The sequence below is a fragment of the Thunnus thynnus genome, chromosome 24, assembly GCF_963924715.1.
Source record: "Thunnus thynnus chromosome 24, fThuThy2.1, whole genome shotgun sequence".
NCBI classification, from domain to species: domain Eukaryota; kingdom Metazoa; phylum Chordata; class Actinopteri; order Scombriformes; family Scombridae; genus Thunnus; species Thunnus thynnus.
The window spans coordinates 11057819-11080436 of NC_089540.1; the positions used below are offsets into that span (position 1 = coordinate 11057819).

General features: G+C 37.1%; 1 protein-coding gene across 1 annotated transcript; it reads left to right on the plus strand.

Annotated features, from left to right (window-relative positions):
• Positions 1–8194: 8194 nt before the first annotated feature.
• Positions 8195–22210, plus strand: LOC137177508 (OX-2 membrane glycoprotein-like). Its single transcript, XM_067583865.1, has 9 exons — positions 8195–8486; positions 10179–10520; positions 11103–11411; positions 11491–11520; positions 20606–20699; positions 20863–20925; positions 21024–21030; positions 21258–21344; positions 22073–22210. Exons 1-9 carry the CDS (start codon positions 8432–8434, stop codon positions 22208–22210), a joined length of 1125 nt encoding a protein of 374 aa, XP_067439966.1. The 5' UTR covers positions 8195–8431.
• Positions 22211–22618: the final 408 nt, after the last annotated feature.

The following is a 22618-nucleotide window of genomic DNA, read 5'->3' on the forward strand; positions in this document are numbered from 1 at the left end:
AAACGATGCACAGGTTGGATGTGCAGCACGACTGCTCTCAGTCCCTGAAATTCAGGTGTTTAAGACGATTCCTGCGGTGAAACAATCATCTGCTGATGGTGAGAAACACTTCCAAACCACAGATTTATTAACTGATTATCACTTTATGATTCTGATTTGGTTTCATTTTTCAGGTTTTGATGATGAATCTGGATCTGATAAGAGTAAGTTAACCTTAAATTTGTCTCAAGTCAAAATTCACATTTAACCTGTAGTTGCTTTATGAATGTTTAGTGTTCATATCACATGTTTTCCTCTTTTTCTCATAGATTTCACTTTGATCGTTGCATTGATCACAGCAGTGGTCGTTGTTTGTGTTGCTGTAGTCGTCACTGTTGTCACTGTCCTGCTCAGACATAAACATAAGAACAGGTAATTTCAACTTTCAACTCAATATCTGTCTTGTTGTGATACCAGTGTCTCACAGTTAATATGGTAAAAATTTATTGACATTAAGAGGAAACACAGAGCTTAAAGAATTTTAAATGTTCTTAAATCCTTCAGTCTGCCACACAGGGACGATGAGGAGATCAAGATGCTATAAGAATCAATGTAAGACCATCATGAGTAAGACAATTTCATAATTGCAGCTGTATGCAAAAGTTTGGACATCCCTTAACAAATAACATATTTTAATGATTTTTTTTTAATTGAAAAGATGTAAACAGTCTCTCTAGGATATGGAACATAAAACACAATATTTTCAGCAATCATTCATGCATAGATACTTTTTATGTCATAAATTGAACAAAAATTTAAACAATAAAAACATCATTGTGGCATGTGCAGAGGTTTGGACATCCTACATATTCAGTACTTAGTGACACCCCTCTGGCAGATATCACAGCTTGCAAACACTTTTTGTTGCCAGATAAAAATTCTTTCAGTTCTTGTATTTGGGATTTTCTCTCACTCTTCTTTGCAAAAGGCTTCTGGCTCTGCAATTTTCTTGGACCATCTTGCATGCACAGCTCTTTTAAGATCTACCCACAGATTTTAATTATGTTTAAGTCAGGGGACTGTGAGGGCCGTTCCAAAACCTTCAGCTTGTGTAAATATATAAATAATATATAAATGTTCTTAAATCCTTCAATCTGTCACACAGCGTCACTGAGGAGATGACACAAACATCGATCAAAGACACTAATGAGTAAGATAATTTCATAATTATTCACTTGTACATATTTATTATTAATTGCTTCTTCAGAAAAGGATTTAATCCGTCTTCTCTCTATTTTGGCATTTAAGTTCCTTTCTTTCTCTACATCTCTTTAACCAATGTGTTTTTATATGAAGGTACAAAACACCTTTAATGAAGCAGAACGAGCAGATCAGACAATGGACACCTGAGAAAAAAAATCCAAAAGAGGAGAAACCAGAACCACCACCTTCTACAGTTAGACGTCTATTTAGTGACACACAATAATCTACAAGACTGTAGTTTCATTACAAAATCAGTTAGACTTGAACAAATCTGCATCAAATCATGTGTTGGTAAAATGTGCAGACATTGTAGAAGAATCAAAAGGTGTCCTGAACAAGATGAATCTCTCATCTTATTTCTCCAAATTGAAAAGATTAATGTACACAGAGGTTTTGATGTTTTTGTGCTATTTTATTAACCATGTTTTATGTGATAATGATAATGATAATGAGGTTGAACGGTTGGATGTCAGCACAGGAAACATGAAGAAAGGAAGAGGAATTTGGGAGAAGTTGAAGGCAAAGCAGGCTGAAGTCTTGAGGTTGTGTTTTGGTGACATCACGGATGTATTATAAGAGCTCTTGCAATACATCAGTGGCTGATACTGTGTTACAGACTGATCTCAGGGTGCTGTAGTGCCATCTAGTGTGCTTTTTGAGAACAAAAGAATTGGCTTTTTTAAGATTCAGAAATTAAAATACAATGGCAATAAAGAGGACTGAAGTAACCCAAATTCAGCATCACTAAATAATATAATTCAAATTTCTGTTAAATTGGAACTCCTTCCTTGTTAAAATGATCTATTCTTCTATCTATCAGACAACTGCAGCTGATTCAGAACACTGCTGCTCGAGTCCTCACTAAGACCAAGAAAGTGGATCATATCACTCCAGTTCTCAGATCTTTACACTTGTTTCCTGTCTGTCAAAGAACTGATTTTAAAATACTGCTGTTGGTTTACAAAGCACTTAATGGTGTAGGACTCACATACATTTCTGATCTGCAACCGCAATGGTAGGAATAAATAATGCACTTTGAATTTTGTGGTCTATTTTATTAGACGAGACAGGAAACGAAACATCACGTGTTCCTTCATTGTTTCATATAAACCTGAAAGTCAAGATCTTGTTATATGTAACTGCAATGAATTTAATTCAAAATAAGATAAACATGTATGACAGGTGATATCATTAAAGATAATTACTTTTTAAATGATATACTTGACTTACAAAATGAGAGCAAGTGTTGAAAAAACTGCATGTAAATGAACCACAGTCGATATAATCATATTGTTTAAGAGCATCTAATGCTTTTAAGTCATGAAGCAAAAAGTAATAACATATTGAAAATATAAATATGTATATGACAGTCTCTGTCAGGGCTCTGGCTGGCCTGTGTTTCTCTGTTTTCCTCTGTGTCACCTCCTCCTCTGTCTGTTTGTGTGTGTGTGTGTGTTGTGGGCGTGGCTTCCCTGACCAGGCACAACCTGTCTGCAATCAGCTCATCAATTCACAGCACAAGTACTCCGGCTCTCCTTCCATTCCTCGCCAGATTGTTCAGTCAGCTCAGTAGTAGCTACTCTCCCTCAGCTGCTCAGTATTCTTTGTACTTGAGTTACTTTATTGTGATCTCTTGCAAATTACTGATCTGACATCTCCTTTGTCCAGGTCTCCGGTGCCAGCTCGTCCACCACATCGTTGTTATCAACATTGCTGCAAGCCCACTATTCAGCTAATCCAAGCAATATTCACCGAGCCACCAGCCAAGCTCCACCATACCACTCCTCTGTAGCCTGCCTGCCGCCCCTTGCCATCACCAGCCCCCCTCCTTTCTTCCCTCCACAACCAGTTTTGCTCACTAAACCATCCTATCTTATTCATTCCTCTCTGTTTCTGTGTCTGCTTTTAGGTCTAAAACAATCTTAGCCTTAACAGTCTCTCACCTGTGATATTTTCTTCTGTGGATAAATCCCAGGATAACTCCAGTTATAATGATGAATACAGTCACACCAACAGCAGCACTGGCAATTGATATTTTTGTGGAACTTGTGGCCTCTTCATCCTCTACAGTGACACTGGAATTTACTCAAATTGTAAAACAAAAACATAAGATGTTTCTGTAATATTTTATTATTAAAATCTGCAAAACAAAGCTAATAAATTACCACAGCCAAGACCAAAAACGATGTAGGACATTACTGTCAGCACTAATGCTGTTTGAAATATTATATTCCTGTTATAATTACTGCATGCTTTGATTTAACCTGTAAACCTGAAGTATAGACATCATACTACCATGTTAACAATACAACACAATGGAAAATAATCACCTTAAATTTAGCCAAAGTATGAGGAAAAATACACAACATGTGTTTACCTTCCACAGTGATATGAAGATGGAGAGTATTTGTTCCTTCAGGATATATACACTCACAGCTGTAGTTCCCACTATCCACTGGTGTTAAACTGGTCAGGTGAAGAAATATAGTCTGATTCTTTTTCATAAGTGTGAACCTGGAGCCACATTTATGCTCAAAGCCCTGTCTATATCTATAAATTAAGCGACACTCTTCTCCTCTGCTCCTCTCTGTTCTGATCTTACATATTATAAGTGTGATGATATTCAGTGTTTCATTGGTGCATATCGGAGTGACATATGGTTCTCTCCCAGTGGTTTTTCACAAGAGTCACTGCAAACAATGAATAATTAAAGTAATAATTAAAGTTCCCAAACAGCCATGCTGGTCAAGAGGTCTGAGCAACAGTTTAAGTGCTGCTGACAGTGAAAAGTTTATTGTCCTGAAGGGGGGAAAGTGACACATGTCTGACCTGTTCTTTAGATCCCTAGACCTCAAACACTCTTAGAGGTACGAGCTGGTTTCTCTTCTCTTCTGAGAGAAGGAAGTGCAAGACATGACTGCTTTTATATTAAGACACTCTGAAGGTGAAACAGAGTAGATTACAGAAATAAATATGTCAAATCTTCAAACATCAGGTCTACAGTCATGTGTTCAGATCACTCTTGGAGCTGGATCCACAAGAATCCAACTAATACAAAATATCACCTGCTTTATATCTTACAACATCTACACTTAGTAAAGTTGTACATCTTGTAACATGCTTTAACTGACATGTTTACTTTTGTGGTCATTACCATGTGCGTGAGATGAAAATAGCAAGCAGCATGCTCTTATCATCTTTTTGTAATAAGGAAACTGCTGCTTCGTCTTCACACAGCACTGTTTTAACTGAACACAATTGTAAGTGACAAACACACATGACTTGATGCAGGTTAACAGATTAGTCTGAGCACAAATGAACAGCATCCTTAGAGTCTGAGGTGCCCACACGAAGGAGAAAACATACAAAAATTCTGTAATGACTGTCTATTTATGGGTAAATCAGGATGAAATGCCCTATAGAGGGCCTCTATATGTGACAATCTGGAATGAAGGATCCTCATGGTGCCTTTTCAGTAGAAGAAACTGTGATAGTGTCCTGTAAACAACCCCCCAAAAACAAGAAAATATGACGTGTCCTTTAAATGAAGAGGATGTAATGCAGTGCCCTATGATGCTGTTGTAATGGGGTGAGCTGGAGGTTCTGTATGAGTGCCCTTCTAGTGCTAAAGAAAAGAAAAAAGCGCAATTTAGTCTAATTTAAGTCTAACATACTAAAGTGCAGAATTGGGTGCCCTTTCAATGAAAAAATGTGCCCTATAGGGTGCACTGTATGGGATAAAAACATTGTGAAGTGCGGGTGCCATTTATATTTTTTCATCTCTCCCCCTGAGACAGCCTGAGTCCACCACTGCATTGCAGCCACATCTAGACATCCCTTTTCCACCTCTGCTCTTTCTCTTTTCACTCCCGGACAGATAACTCCTCTCTGTTTTGCGTAACGTTTGTCTATGCAAACAAACCTGAATGTAATGCTGCTCACAGAGATGCTGATGAGATAGGGCTCCTTAGGGGAGGGTTCCTAGCACTGGTTGTCGCTGCAATAGTACCGCAGTTAAGGGGGATTCTCACATTTTCAGACAGCGGAAGTCAGCCCTAGGAGGGCGTCCTCATGCCTCCATCAATCATACAGGCACAGCGTCTCGGTAGAAACCAATGTGCTGGCCAAACACCCGCCCCACAGCAAGGTGGAAGTCAATGACGTGGCAGAAATTTTGGGGTGGCTTCTGGGGTGGCCAGTCAGATTGTAGAGGTGGAAATGGACACCCCAGCCACCCATTTAAAAGCACACATGGTTGGGAGATGATCAATGCCATCCTTTCTCATCCTTTGTCATATATTATGTGGCTTTATGTGAGGAGGTGTTCCTCCGGCTTCTGGGCTGAAGATTTGAATAAATATTTGCAAAACGGAGTCAAACACGTGCAGACACACAGTTGTCTCTCTCTCTCTCCATTCCGTATTTCCATTTCATTTCCGCTTGCAGCAACGATGACACAAGCTGCAGTCATAACAATCTTTTTTGTTTTGGGAGTCTTTCCAAAAGGTAAGAGAGAGATGTTACAGTAGTCTGTACTTTTACAGAAGTCATTTTTTCTGCTGAAATTCAAAGCATCATGGAGGATTCCTGTGTATTGTCTAACCCAAAGTGAATGTTTTTAGAAGAAACATATTGAATCCTGCTGTGTTCCTCTGTCTGTTTTCAACATCTGTGTTCACCACAACCAACCTGCAACACATTTATGAGTTAACATGAAGCTTAAAGTGACTCACACTCTTTTTCACTTTTAACATCAAAGTTCAGTCTCTATAATAAAGTTTAGTACTTTACCTGCAGCCTGTCCTACTTTGAAAACCAAAACTATATTTGCCTCAAATAAATCACAATTTAACACTGAGTTGCAGTTTCACCATTACATTATAAATCAATTTGAGTAGTTAAGTATCAATTTATACCAGAAATTGTGTTGAAATGCTCACATCAACCTGAAGTTCACACACAGTTTAAACACCATATTTCTTTTCCTCCATGCAGGTCTAATGCAGTCTGCTGTGATACAAACACAGCAGACTGTGATGGCAGCAGTAGGAGAAGATGTCCATCTCAGCTGTCAGCTCATGCAGTCTAGAGATGTTCTTCAGGTCACATGGCAGAAACTTTCACCTGAGGGGGAGAACGAGAATCTTGGCAGCTGCGACAAAAACTTTGGACAAACAGTGAATCCTGGTTTTCAGGAGAAAGTGGAGTTTAAAGATGCTGGACTGCAGAAGTGCTCCATAGTTATCAGGAAGGTGATGGATCAGGATGAAGGCTGCTATCTCTGTTTGTTTCACACGTATCCTCATGGTTCTCTGACAGGCAGAACCTGCCTCCAACTCTATGGTGAGCTCCTTTCTTCACTTTTGAAGACATATTTGTGGTGAATTACACTTTTAACTTGTTTCAAATTGATGGCAGTTAGAAATGATGGCTGTTAAATTGTCTGTTTGACGTCATTTTGCCATGAAATGCAAATACTTCACATCACTAAAAGCATGCGTTTCACACACTTTGCATCCAAGTGTCATAAAAGAAGACATGATGGTCATGATATTTAAATTATATTATTGTTATCTCAAAATTTTCATTTTGTGAAATGAAATGTAGGAATCAGAGACAACTGCTCATCATAATGTCCAAGAAACCAAAGATTTCTTAAATGCTTGTTTTATTCAGTCTAAAGCCCAAATATATTTGATTTATAATGCTATAACAGAGGAAATCAGCAAACTAGTTGATATTTTTAACAACTTTCTCCATGTGATATTTTTTAATGTTTTCACCAAGATATTACAAAGAAAGAAAATTGAATTGGCCTCTATTGTTTTTAATCATAATTCTTTACTTTTAGGGATTTCTACTGTAAGATGTATCCCAATGATTTTCCGGAGGGGGGGCTGGTAATATAGAAATAATTTTAGAGCAAAACAGTCAGACTTTGTGTGGAATTCATTATTATTATTATTCATTATTATTATTATGATTATTCTCTCATTTTCACATACAGGCTAAATAAGAGCTGCAAGTTTACTATAAGTGGTGGTTTGGCAGTAAGGTCTAGTCCTCCACTAAAATGACCCTTTTAAGTCTTGAGGAACAAAAATCCCCTTCTGAGTTGTGCATTAAAATAGTCCTTGACTTCAGATAATGATTATTCATTCCTGTATAACATCACCACTCCATCAGCTAGTGGTGCTATTGAGAACAGCTCCCACTAGAACCTGTGTGTAAAATAAACAGGTGGGATTGGAATTAGATAGTTGTTGTGAGTCCATATTATTTGTGCTTTGTTGCAACTGTTAGACTTTGAAGATACCTTGTGAGTATTGAGAATAGCAACCCTCATGTTTAACATTGTTTAACCAGGTTTAATCATCCAAATCATATTGTGATGTGTTGTAAGACTATTTCATTTATGCAAAATGTTTGTCCTTGTTTTACCTTGAAGATGGCTGAGTAGCCTGCAACCTTGTACCATTTTAGTCTACATAATGTTTTTATAAATATAATTCTAAATATGAAATAGCCATTCTTCTGATAATCATTTCCTGTCCTGATCCGCCCAATTATAAACAGTTCTTGGTGCATTCTTGGTTTTCAGAGCACCTTCAATCGAACTAATCTAGACTAGTGCAGGTGGCTGTTTCTTGACTTAATCCAAGAGATTGGGTGGTGTAGAAAAGCAGGAAATTTGTTTTAAATTACAATTTCTTTTCAGAGGGAGGAACCCCAACTCCCCTATTTTCAAACATGACCAGGCGCCCTCCTACATGTGGTTATTTTAGGGCTTAAATGTGCAGCAACAATATTAAATGCAGCAAATGTGTGGGACTTTAAACTTTGCTGAAGGTACTGACGACCGAGAACGAAAGTAATTCAGTGTTGAAATCCTGGATGTGTCCCAATGATTTATGAGCGGGATGTTCCACTATAAGAGGGGGGATCAGTTTATGTGTTTAATATAGATTTTTTTTTAGAGTAAAACGGCAGCAGCTGGTTAAATCAACAGTTTATTCGACACTGAAGTGAATGTCGTTATGTTGTTTATGGAAGGATTTATTCAAGGGATTACTTATCTTATTTTTATATTGACACCTACTGTACACCTGGATTAGTACAGTATTAGTCTCCTACAGACAGACCTTTGTCCACGGCGCTCCCTTTGAATTTTGGCGCACATGGAGCAGCAATGTCAAACCGTGCCGTCTTATATTTCCTTTTTATGGTGGCGGTATTTGCAAAAGGTAAGAAAAACAAATCCGTAATTATAATGTATGTGATTATTATGTTGAAGTTCATGTATCAGAAGCAAAACCTTCCAGACACATTTCATATTTATTTTCCTTTTATCGTCAGATATTCACGTTCGCGCTCAAAGGATTTTGAGTCACCTTATTATCGCACCAATCATCAGCTTTTCATCAAATTTAGAGGTTTTCATCTCTGGAATTCACTAAGTACAACTTTGAAGTCATCTTCTTTAACAACTTTCACAACACATTTTGAAAAATATGTTTTATCTGACTGGAATTTTGTGTGACTGGGTTTGTATTACATCTCTTGCACATTTAAATTGTTCAAATCTCTGTCTTCATTATTTTTTCCTTTTTTAATCTTTTTCAGCGATACATGTTTTTTGTTGTTTTGGTTTTTTTTTACATTTGGCATTAACATGCGTCTCGGGTGATCCGATCACAAGTGGACAGCTTTAAGTACAGGTGTGAACGCACCCAAAACGCATTGAAGACGCATTGAGATCCAAACACCACATTAGAAGGTGGTCTGGGCCGCATGTGACCACATTCATTTAGAAGTGTAAACGCAGTGTGTCCCGGGCCACACTGAAGGATCGCCTACTCAACTGACGTCCTCTATTTTCCGCCCGTGAACCCTCCATTCAAAGCTGTAATCAACTTGTTTGATAACTGGATAAAGAAATGCATTATTTTGTTTTTCCATTTTTCATGTAAATTAAAAGAACGTAATCCACATCCCGTTTTCCTGATTTTCTCGTTCCTCTGACCAGTTTTCCTCATCAAATCGACAACTGGAATAGAAATTAAACGGAAACCAGAAACTAACTTGTTTTTCGCTTGTCTGCGTAAAAAATATTTCAGAAGCTAAACGTTGCTGGATAGTTTCTTCTGTCCTGTCAAGTTGATTAATACAGTTTTTAGTTTTGCTGCGCTGTAATGAGGTCAGGATTTATCAGGACCAAATAGTTTCACTGTATGAACCTGGACTGTGTGTGACCTTTTGGATGTGTAGAAGAACACAGAACATTCATTAACATTAGATCCTGTCGGTCTGTCGTAGATTTAAATAATCAATGGAGTTGCGCTGCTGTGTCTCGTGCGTAAATGCGCACAACGTCTCATTGTGGGGGCACAATGTATTGTATATTTGTTTGTCCTGTTATCAAACAAGTTGAACACAGCTTTGGACGGAGGGTACACGGACCCCCGCTCCTCCCGCCGGTTAATAACAACAACGACTTTGGTCTTTGCAAACGGAAATGATGTCCGTGGTTATTTGCATACAGAGCAGGGAAGTGAGTTCCGATCACAAATGGCCACTTAAGACGCACGTGTAGACGCATGTTCGTACCAGGTGTGAGCAAAACCTATGACTCAGTATGTTTTTAATGACTTGTTGAAATGAGGGCGAGAACTTTATATAAGTCCTCTGGGCTTCTTTTCTCTGCTGCACAATTAATATAACTTTGTTTACCTTGTAATATTTTATCGTAAACTCGATGCAAATAAATACACTAAACTATGTTACAGTTGGTTTTATAGCCATTTGTTGTTTGTTGAGAAGGTTAAACCTAAAAATAACTTTGTAATTTTTCATATTTTGTCAATGACTGCTTCATTAAGCTGTAGCAAAAACATCAGCCTCACATCTATAACTGTCATTTCTTTTCCTCCATGCAGGTCTAACAGCTGTGATACAAACACAGCAGACTGTGGTGGCAGCAGTAGGAGAAGATGTCCATCTCAGCTGTCAGCTCATGCAGTCTAGAGATGTTGTTCAGGTCACATGGCAGAAAATTTCACCTGATGGGAAGAAGAAGAATCTTGCCACCTACAACAAACACTTTGGACAAACAGTGATTCCTGGTTTTCAGGGGAAAGTGGAGTTTAAAGATGCTGGACTGCAGAACTGCTCCATAGTTATCAGGGAGGTGAAGGATCAGGATGAAGGCTGCTATCTCTGTTTGTTTAACACGTTTCCTGATGGTTCTCTGACAGGCAGAACCTGCCTCCAACTCTATGGTGAGAACTAGACCTGAAACTTATTTTCATTATTGATGGCATTTCTGCTGAAAAGAATTGATTAGTCCACTAATGGGTGCAGCTGTAAGGACCTTTCAGTATTATTAAAGACATTTCCATAATCATTAAATTGGATTCTGTATTTCCAGTATTAAACACATTCCTGCTGGAGAATTAAAACTTTAACCTGTTTCATAATGTATCTCCACTCTCACATGCAAATAGATGGCAGATTAAAATAATGTTTATTTGTCTGTTTGCCATGAAATTGATTTTTGTCACACATGACAATAACTGTATTTTCACACCACAAAATGCAAAAAGTGCAAAAAGAAACAAAAACAGTGCTTGTGTGCATTTATGTTCATGTACAGTATTTTCATTTAGAGCTGCAACAATTAATCAATCGACAGAAAACTGAAACAGCATGAAAGTGACAGATGCTGCATAACCAGTAGCAGGTGATTCTTTCTAGGCCAAACAAACTAACGTACTGGACACAAAGTATTATGTCAAAGCTGATGTCTTTGTAAGAAATGAATTCATGTGAAACAGTATTTCTTTAATGTTTTGTCTTTGCAGAGCTGCATGAACCCATTCTACAAATCAGAGAATCAAACTCTACTGAAGAGACAGTTGTGTCCTGCTCGGCCACAGGTCGTCCTGCTCCCACAGTAACTCTGAATGTCCCACAACAAGACCTCTACTTCTCTCACAACAGCACAGTCAGTGTCACCAACACCAACGGTACAGTCACCGTCACCACTACAGCTGTGCTGTCTGGTTTCCATGGAAAAGACACACAGGTTGGATGTGCAGCACGACTGCTCTCAGTCCCTGAAATTCAGGTGTTTATGACGATTCCTGCAGTGAAACTGTTTTCAGTTCTTGGTGAGAAACACTTCCAAAACCACAGATTTATAGATTAATTATCACTTTATGATTCTGATATTTGTTTTTCTTTCTTCAGGTTTCGATGATGAATCTGGATCTGATGAGAGTAAGTTACCCTTAAAGTTGTCTCAAGTCAAAATTCACATTAAACTGTAGTTGCTTTATGAATGTTTAGTGTTTCATATCACATGTTTTCCTCTTTTTCTCATAGATTTCACTTTGATCCTTGTATTGATCACAGCAGGGTTTGTTTGTGTTGCTGTAGTCGTCACTGTTGTCACTGTCGTCATATGTAAACATAAGAACAGGTCATTTCAACTTTCAACTCAATATCTGTCTTGTTGTGATACCAGTGTCTCACAGTTAATATGGTAATAATTTATTGACATTAAGAGGAAACACAGAGCTTAAAGAATCTATACAGACAACACCTATAAATAAATAATATATAAATGTTTTTAAATCCTTCAGATTGTCACAAAGGAATGCTGAAAGAGATCAGGATATCTTATGAGTAAGATAATTTCATAATTATTCACTTGTTCATATTTATTATAAATTGCTTCTTCAGAAAATGATTTAATCTGTCTTCTCTCTATTTTAGTATTTAAGTTCCTTTCTGTCTCTATATCTCTCTAACTAATGTGTCATTTATACATGAAGCTGATTCTGATGCACTTTACTCTTCATGGTCCATTGTGTACTCATAGTCAGCATGTTTATCCACATAACTGTTAACTGTCAGAGTCATTCAGTGATAGAAATATGTATGATGTGTTGTAATAATGTGCCTGGAAACTGACTCATGTCTTGTTTTTATCTGAAGGGACAAAACACCTTTAATGAAGCAGGAGAACAAACAGATCAGGAAACGGTCACCTGAGAAGAAAGATCCAAAAGGGGAGAAACCAGAACCACCATCTTCTACAGTTAGAAGTCTATTTTGTGACAAACAACCTACAAGACTGTAGTTTTAATATGAAGTCAGTCAGACTTGAACAAAGTTGCATCAAAGCATGTGTTGGTAAAATGTTAACATTGTAAAAAAATCAAAATGTGTCCTGAACAAGATGAATCTCTCATCTTATATCTCCAGATCAAAAAGATTAATGTACACAGAGGTTTTGATGTTTTTGTACAATTTTTTTACCATATTTTTTATAACACATTAAGCTTTTTAAGACAAAAAGATAATTGAATGTTTTCTTTGACTCAGAGAGGAGCTATTTTAATGTCTGTGACATGTTGAATACAACCAGTTTCTCTTCTTTCTTGCTGTTTGTTGGGACTTTAAACTCTACCAAGTATTTTGTAACATCTATGATATAATTCTGATATATTGTTTTACACCAATTTATTGTTGCCTCATCATTTTTTTTAAGTAAAATGGTCATAACTTTTGGTTTTGTCCCTCTGTCACAACTATTGTCTCAGTCCTGCTCATTTAGTCCTTTCTGTCTCTGTCTCAGCCTCCAGCCTCCTTCTTACTTCTCCAGACCTCTTGCATCGACATTGAACCTTCCATTCTCTGCCATTCATCACCTGACCACCAGGTGGCCTCACACTTCTCCACTGGTCTGCTCACCTGTTCTCACCTGTTTGCCTGATAACTTGAACTTTGAACTGTTAAAGTGCCTTTACCTGATGTGATGTTGTTGTTCCTCCTGACTGGCTTCTGTTAAGCAGATTGTTTCTTTTCTTCCGGGGACACTTTCAGATGTAACGCACTGTTTATATTGTATTTTTAGAATAAAGCAGGTTTTCATAAAATAAGCAGTTTATTCGACAAACTTTGCCATTTGCATCAACGATGACTCACGGTGCCGTAAATAAAACTCTTTTTGGTTTTGGGAGTCTTTCCAAAAGGTAAGAGAGAGATGTTACAGTAGTCTGTACTTTTACAGAAGTCAATTTTTCTTCTGAAATTCAAAGCACAGTGGAGGATTCCTGTGTATTTTTAACTCTAACTCAAAGTGAATGTTTTGAGAAGAAATATTGAATCCTGCTGATTTATTCTTGTTTTCCACATTCAAACTGCGACAGGTGAATGTTTCTTGCTGCTGACATTTTTTAGTTACAGCAAACTAAGACAAAAAAAGCACCATTGTTCTGTGTTTTCAACATCTGTGTTCACAACAACCAACCAGCAACACATTAATGATCCTCATCTGTTAAACATGAAAACAGCTTAGTTATGAAACACCCTTTTCCACATTTCAGTCTCTATAATAAAGTTTGGTGCTTTGCCTGCAGCTTGTCCGACTTTGAAACATAGATTGCTGAAATGAAAGTTCCCCATGACATAAATAATTTTGAGCAGTTCATGACATTCAGTGACATGTTAAGGATATTTTGGTAAGAATCAGACATTAACCTACATTACAGGTTTTGTGATTGTGGAGAGCTGTGTGTGTGCGCGCCTTTGCCAACTAAAGCCACGGAAAGTGTGGATTTTGCTTTTTATGGATTGATATTGCTGTTGAAATGTAGTGGAAAAAAAAGAGCTTTCAGAAGAAAGTCCCTTTCATTTATGTATCCTGCCTCCATCCTCTTTGCCTTGCACACACATCCGTGACCATCAGTGTGGCGTTAAAGCGTGAAAATACGCACGAAACGCAGGATCCCCCGAAAAAAAAAAGAATTAGAAACCTGATGTTACCGAATTGTTTCTTTGCTCCGTGGGACACTTTGAGACCAATGCGCTGTTTTATATTACATTTTAGAAACAAATCTATGTATGTTATATTCTAGTGATAGTAATGTTAATGATATTAACATTACGAGCTAACGTTTGGGTGACACTTCAAGAGGACACAGAACCACCACAAACAAACGGAGTTAAAAGAGAAAAAGGGAGGACAGACAGGAGGACGTGGCCGCGGTGTGAATAGTCTTGGAAAATTAGACAAGGTAAGCATGAGTTTTGTTTGTAAATGTGTCAATATATTTTGTAGTTCTATTGTTTTTCTCTGCGGGGACAAGAAGATCTGAATAAATATTTGCATAGATGATTGCAAAACAGAAAGAGTAAAGACCTAAGAGTCCCACAGTTAAATATGTGGGCAGTTTCGCATGTTGTGTTAAGTATCTAAAAATATGTTCAATGTTTGACGTGCAGGGCTGTAAACCTCACAGCTATGTGAACATTTAAAAATAAGGGCGGTGTAGCTGAGTGTGCACATTTAGGCCAAAATCCACCTGCATGGCTTGGACACGTTTTATGCTGTCATCTCATTTGCTTATTTTTCGCTGACGTGACAACTGTAGAGCCGGAATTGGTCAGTAAATGGTCACTGCAGTTCCCTTAATATGATTATTTATGACCATATATAGCTTTTTGTCTTTACAATGAAACCAACAGAAATCAGTGTAGTTGAGTTCAAATTTGCAGCAATGATGGCACAAGCTGCAGTCATGAAAATCTTTTTTGTTTTGGGAATCTTTTCAAAAGGTAAGAGAGAAATGTTACAGTAGTCTGTACTTTTACAGAAGTCATTTTTCTGCTGAACTTGAAAGCACCGTGGAGGATTCCTGTGTATTTTTAATTCTAACCCAAAGTGAATGTTTTGTGAAGAAATATTGAATCCTGCTAATTTATTCTTGTTTTCCACATTAAAAGTGCGACAGGTGAATGTTTCTTACTGGTGACAGTTTTTATTTACAGCAAACTAAGACAAAAAAGCAACATTTCCTTTCATGCATTACTGCATAAGAGGATTTTGTTTAGTTTTTCAGGACTAGTGTTGAACTGCTGATCACCCAGATGGTAAAGGAGGGAAGTAGCTGTAATAGAAGCCCTGAAGTAGAAATCTATAACAGAAATTGTGTTGAAATGTTCACATCAACCTAAAGTTCACACACAGCTTAAACCCCATATTTCTTTTCCTCCATGCAGGTCTAACAGCTGTGATACAAACACAGCAGACTGTGATGGCAGCAGTAGGAGAAGATGTCCATCTCAGCTGTCAGCTCATGGAGTCTAGAGATGTTCTTCAGGTCACATGGCAGAAACTTTCACCTGAGGGGAAGAAGGAGAATCTTGTCACCTACAACAAATACTTTGGAGAAACAGTGAATTCTGGTTTTCAGGGGAAAGTGGAGTTTAAAGATGCTGGACTGCAGAACTGCTCCATAGTTATCAGGAAGGTGATGGAGCAGGATGAAGGCTGCTATCTCTGTTTGTTTAACACGTATCCTGATGGTTCTCTGACAGGCAGAACCTGCCTCCAACTCTATGGTGAGCTCCTTTCTTCACTTTTGATGACATATTCATGGTGAATTACAGTTTTAACTTGTTTCACATTGATGGCAGTTAGAAATGATGGCTGTTAAATTGTCTGCTTGATGTCATTTTGCCATGAAATGCAAATATTTCAGACATAAACATAAGAACAGGTCATTTCAACTTTCAACTCAATATCTGTCTTGTTGTGATACCAGTGTCTCACAGTTAATATGGTAATAATTTATTGACTTTAAGAGGAAACACAGAGCTTAAAGAATCTATACAGACAACACCTATAAATAAATAATATATAAATGTTCTTAAATCCTTCATTCTGTCACACAGGGACGCTGAGGAGATCTTATGAATAAGACAATTTCATAATTATTCACTTTACATATTTATTATTAATTGTTTGTTCAGAAAACGATTTAATAAATTTATGTTCAACTAAATGAAATTTAAAAATGGTAAAACGAGAATACAGTTTTACATATGGCTCTTTTCTTTTCTCAGCTGACCCCACTGGGGCTCCGTAGATGAGGGAAGTTTACTTTATCAGACAGTTTAGCTCATTTTTTCAGATCTTGAAGGCACCAATCACAATCTGTTGAGTTACGTCAAAAATACAATCTGATCTCTTTCTCAGTTTCTCAGCACATTACGTGAAGACGCTTCACTAACATCAGCATCAAAATAACTGAGCTTACACTTGTCTCAGCGTCCGCCCTCATCCTCTCGATAAACTCATGCCCCTGAGGGCGGTCTTAAAGCGTGAGAGTATGCAAATCAAAAAGCGGAAGAAACGGATGTTACCATCATTCCGGCACTCAGGGACATAAAGCGCTGCTTTATATTACATTTTAGAAACAAATCAGTGTATGATTATGTTTCATATGTAGATCTATATTTATTCTAGTGATAACTTTTTATTTTAACATTGATACCATCAGAGATCAGTATAGTTGACTTGAAACTTGAGGCAAAAATGACACAAGCTGCAGTCATGACGATCTTTTTTGTTTTGGGAGTCTCTCCAAAAGGTAAGAGAGAGATGTTACAGTCGTCTGTGTACCTACAGTCTTTTTTCTGCTGATATTGAAAGCACCGTGGTGTTTCCTGTATGTTTTAACTCTAACCCAAAGTGAATATTATCAGAAGAAATATTGAATCCCGCTGATTTATTCTGGTTTTCCCATTCAAACTATGACAGGTGAATGTTTCTTGCTGGTGACATTTTTTTATTTACAGCAAACTAAGACAAAAAAGCAACAGGTGTAATTTATTAGAAATGTAACAAAGATAAACAGCTTGAGGCCCTCTCAGGAACAGTTGTCTCTAATTTCAACATCTGTGTTCACAACAACCAGCAACACATTTATGAGTAACATGAAGTTTAAAGTGACTCACACTCTTTTTCATTGTTATCATCACTGTTCAGTCTCTATAATAAAGTTTAGTACTTTACCTGCAGCCTGTCCTACTTTGAAAAGCAAAACTATATTTGCTGAAATAAATCATATTTTATCACTGAGTTGCAGTTTCACCATTACATTATAAATCATTTTGAGCAGTTAAATATCAATTTATAACAGAAATTGTGTTGTAATGTTCACATCAACCTAAAGTTCACACACAGCTTAAACCCCATATTTCTTTTCCTCCATGCAGGTCTAACAGCTGTGATACAAACACAGCAGACTGTGATGGCAGCAGTAGGAGAAGATGTCCATCTCAGCTGTCAGCTCATGCAGTCTAGAGATGTTGTTCAGGTCACATGGCAGAAACTTTCACCTGAGGGGAAGAAGGAGAATCTTGTCACCTACAACAAATACTTTGGAGAAACAGTGAATCCTGGTTTTCAGGGGAAAGTGGAGTTTAAAGATGCTGGACTGCAGAACTGCTCCATAGTTATCAGGAAGGTGATGGAGCAGGATGAAGGCTGCTATCTCTGTTTGTTTAACACGTTTCCTGATGGTTCTCTGACAGGCAGAACCTGCCTCCAACTCTATGGTGAGCTCCTTTCTTCACTTTTGATGACATATTCATGGTGAATTACAGTTTTAACTTGTTTCACATTGATGGCAGTTAGAAATGATGGCTGTTAAATTGTCTGCTTGATGTCATTTTGCCATGAAATGCAAATATTTCAGACATAAACATAAGAACAGGTCATTTCAACTTTCAACTCAATATCTGTCTTGTTGTGATACCAGTGTCTCACAGTTAATATGGTAATAATTTATTGACATTAAGAGGAAACACAGAGCTTAAAGAATCTATACAGACAACACCTATAAATAAATAATATATAAATGTTCTTAAATCCTTCATTCTGTCACACAGGGACGCTGAGGAGATCTTATGAATAAGACAATTTCATAATTATTCACTTTACATATTTATTATTAATTGTTTGTTCAGAAAACGATTTAATAAATTTATGTTCAACTAAATGAAATTTAAAAATGGTAAAACGAGGATACAGTTTTACATATGGCTCTTTTCTTTTCTCAGCTGACCCCACTTGGGCTCCGTAGATGAGAGAAGTTTACTTTATCAGACAGTTTAGCTCATTTTTTCAGATCTTGAAGGCACCAATCACAATCTGCTGAGTTACGTCAAAAATACAATCTGATCTCTTTCTCAGTTTCTCAGCACATTACGTGAAGACGCTTCACTAACACCAGCATCAAAATAACTGAGCTTACACTTGTCTCAGCGTCCGCCCTCATCCTCTCGATAAACTCATGCCCTGAGGGCGGTCTTAAAGCGTGCAAGTGTACAAATCAAAAAGCGGAAGAAACGGATGTTACCATCATTCCGGCACTCAGGGACGTAAAGCGCTGCTTTATATTACATTTTAGAAACAAATCAGTGTATGTTTATGTTTCTTATGTAGACCTATATTTATTCTAGTGATAACTTTTTATTTTAACATTGATACCATCAGAGATCAGTATAGTTGAGTAGAAACTTGAGGCAAAAATGACACAAGCTGCAGTCATGACGATCTTTTTTGTTTTGGGAGTCTTTCCAAAAGGTAAGAGAGAGATGTTACAGTCGTTTGTGTACCTACAGTCTTTTTTCTGCTGATATTGAAAGCACCGTGGTGTTTCCTGTATGTTTTAACTCTAACCCAAAGTGAATATTATCAGAAGAAATATTGAATCCTGCTGATTTATTCTGGTTTTCCCATTCAAACTATGACAGGTGAATGTTTCTTGCTGGTGACATTTTTTTATTTACAGCAAACTAAGACAAAAAAGCAACAGGTGTAATTTATTAGAAATGTAACAAAGATAAACAGCTTGAGGCCCTCTCAGGAACAGTTGTCTCTAATTTCAACATCTGTGTTCACAACAACCAGCAACACATTTATGAGTAACATGAAGTTTAAAGTGACTCACACTCTTTTTCATTGTTATCATCACTGTTCAGTCTCTATAATAAAGTTTAGTACTTTACCTGCAGCCTGTCCTACTTTGAAAAGCAAAACTATATTTGCTGAAATAAATCATATTTTATCACTGAGTTGCAGTTTCACCATTACATTATAAATCATTTTGAGCAGTTAAATATCAATTTATAACAGAAATTGTGTTGAAATGTTCACATCAACCTAAAGTTCACACACAGCTTAAACACCATGTTTCTTTTCCTCCATGCAGGTCTAACAGCTGTGATACAAACACAGCAGACTGTGATGGCAGCAGTAGGAGAAGATGTCCATCTCAGCTGTCAGCTCATGCAGTCTAGAGATGTTGTTCAGGTCACATGGCAGAAACTTTCACCTGAGGGGAAGAAGGAGAATCTTGTCACCTACAACGAACACTTTGGGCAAGGAGTGATTCCTGGTTTTCAGGGGAAAGTGGAGTTTAAAGATGCTGGACTGCAGAACTGCTCCATAGTTATCAGGAAGGTGATGGATCAGGATGAAGGCTGCTATCTCTGTTTGTTTAACACGTTTCCTGATGGTTATCTGACAGGCAGAACCTGCCTCCAACTCTATGGTGAGCTCCTTTCTTCACTTTTGAAGACATATTCATGGTGAATTACAGTTTTAACTTGTTTCACATTGATGGCAGTTAGAAATGATGGCTGTTAAATTGTCTGTTTCCCGTCATTTTGTCACGAAATATAAATATTTCACATCACAAAAAGCATGTTGTACATACTCTGCATTTCACACACTTTGCATCCAAGTGTCATAAAAGTTAATGTCATGATATTTCAGTAATATTATTATTATATCAGATTCCTCAATTTGTGAAATGAAATGTAGGAAACAGAGACAACTGCTCATCATAATGTCCAAAAACCCAAAGATTTCTTAAAATACTTGTTTTATTCAGTCTAAAGCTCAAATATATTTGATTTATAATGTTATAAAACAGAGTAAATCAGCAAACTGGTTGACTTGCTCCATGTGATATTTCTTTAATGTTTTGTCTTTGCAGAGCTGCATGAACCCATTCTACAAATCAGAGAATCAAACTCTACTGAAGAGACAGTTGTGTCCTGCTCGGCCACAGGTCGTCCTGCTCCCACAGTAACTCTGAATGTCCCACAACAAGACCTCTACTTCTCTCACAACAGCACAGTCAGTGTCACCAACACCAACGGTACAGTCACTGTCACCACTACAGCTGTGCTGTCTGGTTTCCATGGAAACGACGCACAAGTTGGATGTGCAGCACGACTGCTCTCAGTCCCTGAAATTCAGGTGTTTAAGACGATTCCTGCTGATGGTGAGAAACACTTCCAAAACCACAGATTTATAGATTAATTATCACTTTGTGATTCTGATATTTGTTTTTCTTTCTTCAGGTTTTAATGATGAATCTGGATCCAATAAGAGTAAGTTAACCTTAAAGTTGTCTCAAGTCAAAATTCACATTTAAACTGTAGTTGCTTTATGAATGTTTAGTGTTTCATATCACATTTTCTCCTCTTTTTCTCATAGATTTCACTTTGATCATTGCATTGATCACAGCAGTGGTCGTTGTTTGTGTTGCTGTAGTCGTCACTGTCCTGCTCAGACATAAACATAAGAACAGGTCATTTCAACTTTCAACTCAATATCTGTCTTGTTGTGATACCAGTGTCTCACAGTTAATATGGTAATAATTTATTGACATTAAGAAGAAACACAGAGCTTAAAGAATCTATACAGACAACACCTATAAATAAATAATATATAAATGTTCTTAAATCCTTCAGTCTGTCACACAGGGACGATGAGGAGATGGAGATGACACAAGAACCAATGAAAGACACTTATGTGTAAGACAATTTCATAATTATTCATTTGTTTATATTTATGATTAATTGCTTCTTCAGAAAATTATTTAATCTGTCTTCTCTTTGTCTGTTATGGTTAGGGTTAGGGTTAGTATTTAAGTTCCTTTCTGTCGCTATATCTCTCTAACTAATGTGTTATTTATACATGAAGCTGATTCTGATGCACTTTACTCTTCATGGTCCATTGTGTACTCATAGTCAGCCTGTTTATCCACATAACTGTTAACTGTCAGAGTCATTCAGTGACAGAAATATGTATGATGTATTGTAATAATGTGAGTGGAAAATGACTCATGTCTTGTTTTTATCTGAAGGTGAATCTGGAGAACGAACAGATCAGGAAACGGTCACCTGAGAAGAAAGATCCAAAAGAGGAGAAACCAGAACCATCATCTTCCACAGTCAGAAGTCTATTTAGTGACAAATAACCTACAAGACTGTAGTTTCAATATGAAGTCAGTCAGACTTGAACAAAGCTGCATCAAAGCATGTGTTGGTAAAATGTTCAGACATTGTAAAAGAATCAAAAAGTGTCCTGAACAAGATGAATCTCTCATCTTATATCTCCAGATCAAAAAGATTAATGTACACAGAGATTTTGATGTTTTTGTATTATTTTTTTTTACGATATTTTTGTCTTAACATTTTAAACTTTTTAAGACAAAATAAATAATTGAATGTTTCCTTTGACTTCATTTCTCTTCTTTCTTGCTGTTTGTTGGGACTTTAAACTTTACCAAGTATTTTGTAACATTTATAATATAATTCAGATATATTGTTTTACACCAATTTGTTGTTGTCTCATCAATTTCTTAAGTAAAATGTTTATAACTTTTGGTTTTGTCCCTTGCGCTGTTCACTGCTTCTTTTCTTTTTAGATTTTTTTTTATAAAATGAATTTTGCCGAAGATGAAATTACACTGAATGTAAATAATGAATGTGTATTATTCCTGGAAAGATGGAGTTTTTTCTATAAAACTATCTTTTCTACTTTGTATTTGTCTTTTTTTGTAAATATTTTTATATGTATATTTATATATATGTTTATTCAACTTGGTGTTAGATGTGTTTGTGTGTCACAACTACTGTCTCAGTCCTGCTCATTTAGTCCTTTCTATCTCTGTCTCAGCCTCCAGCCTCCTTCTTACTTCTCCAGACCTCTTGCATCGACATTGAACCTTCCTTTCTCTGCCATTCATCACCTGACCACCAGGTGGCCTCAGACTTCTCCACTGGTCTGCTCACCTGTTCTCACCTGTTTGCCTGATAACTTGAACTTTGAACTGTTAAAGTGTCTTTACCTGATGTGATGTTGTTGTTCCTCCTGACTGGCTTCTGTTAAGCAGATTGTTTCTTTTCTTCAGGGGACACTTTCAGATGTAACACACTGTTTATACCATATTTTTAGAACAAATCAGCATTTCATAAAGAAGTTTGTTCAACAAACTTTGCCACTTGCAGCAACAATGACACACAGTGTCTTTCTAAAAGGTAAGAGAGAGATGTTACAGTAGTCTCTACTTTTACAGAAGTCACTTTTTCTGCTGAAATTGAAAGCACCGTGGAGGATTCCTGTGTATTTTTAAGTCTAACACCAAGTTGGATGTGCAGCACGACTGCTTTCAGTCCCTGAAATTCAGGTCATCTGCTGATGGTGAGAAACACTTCCAAAACC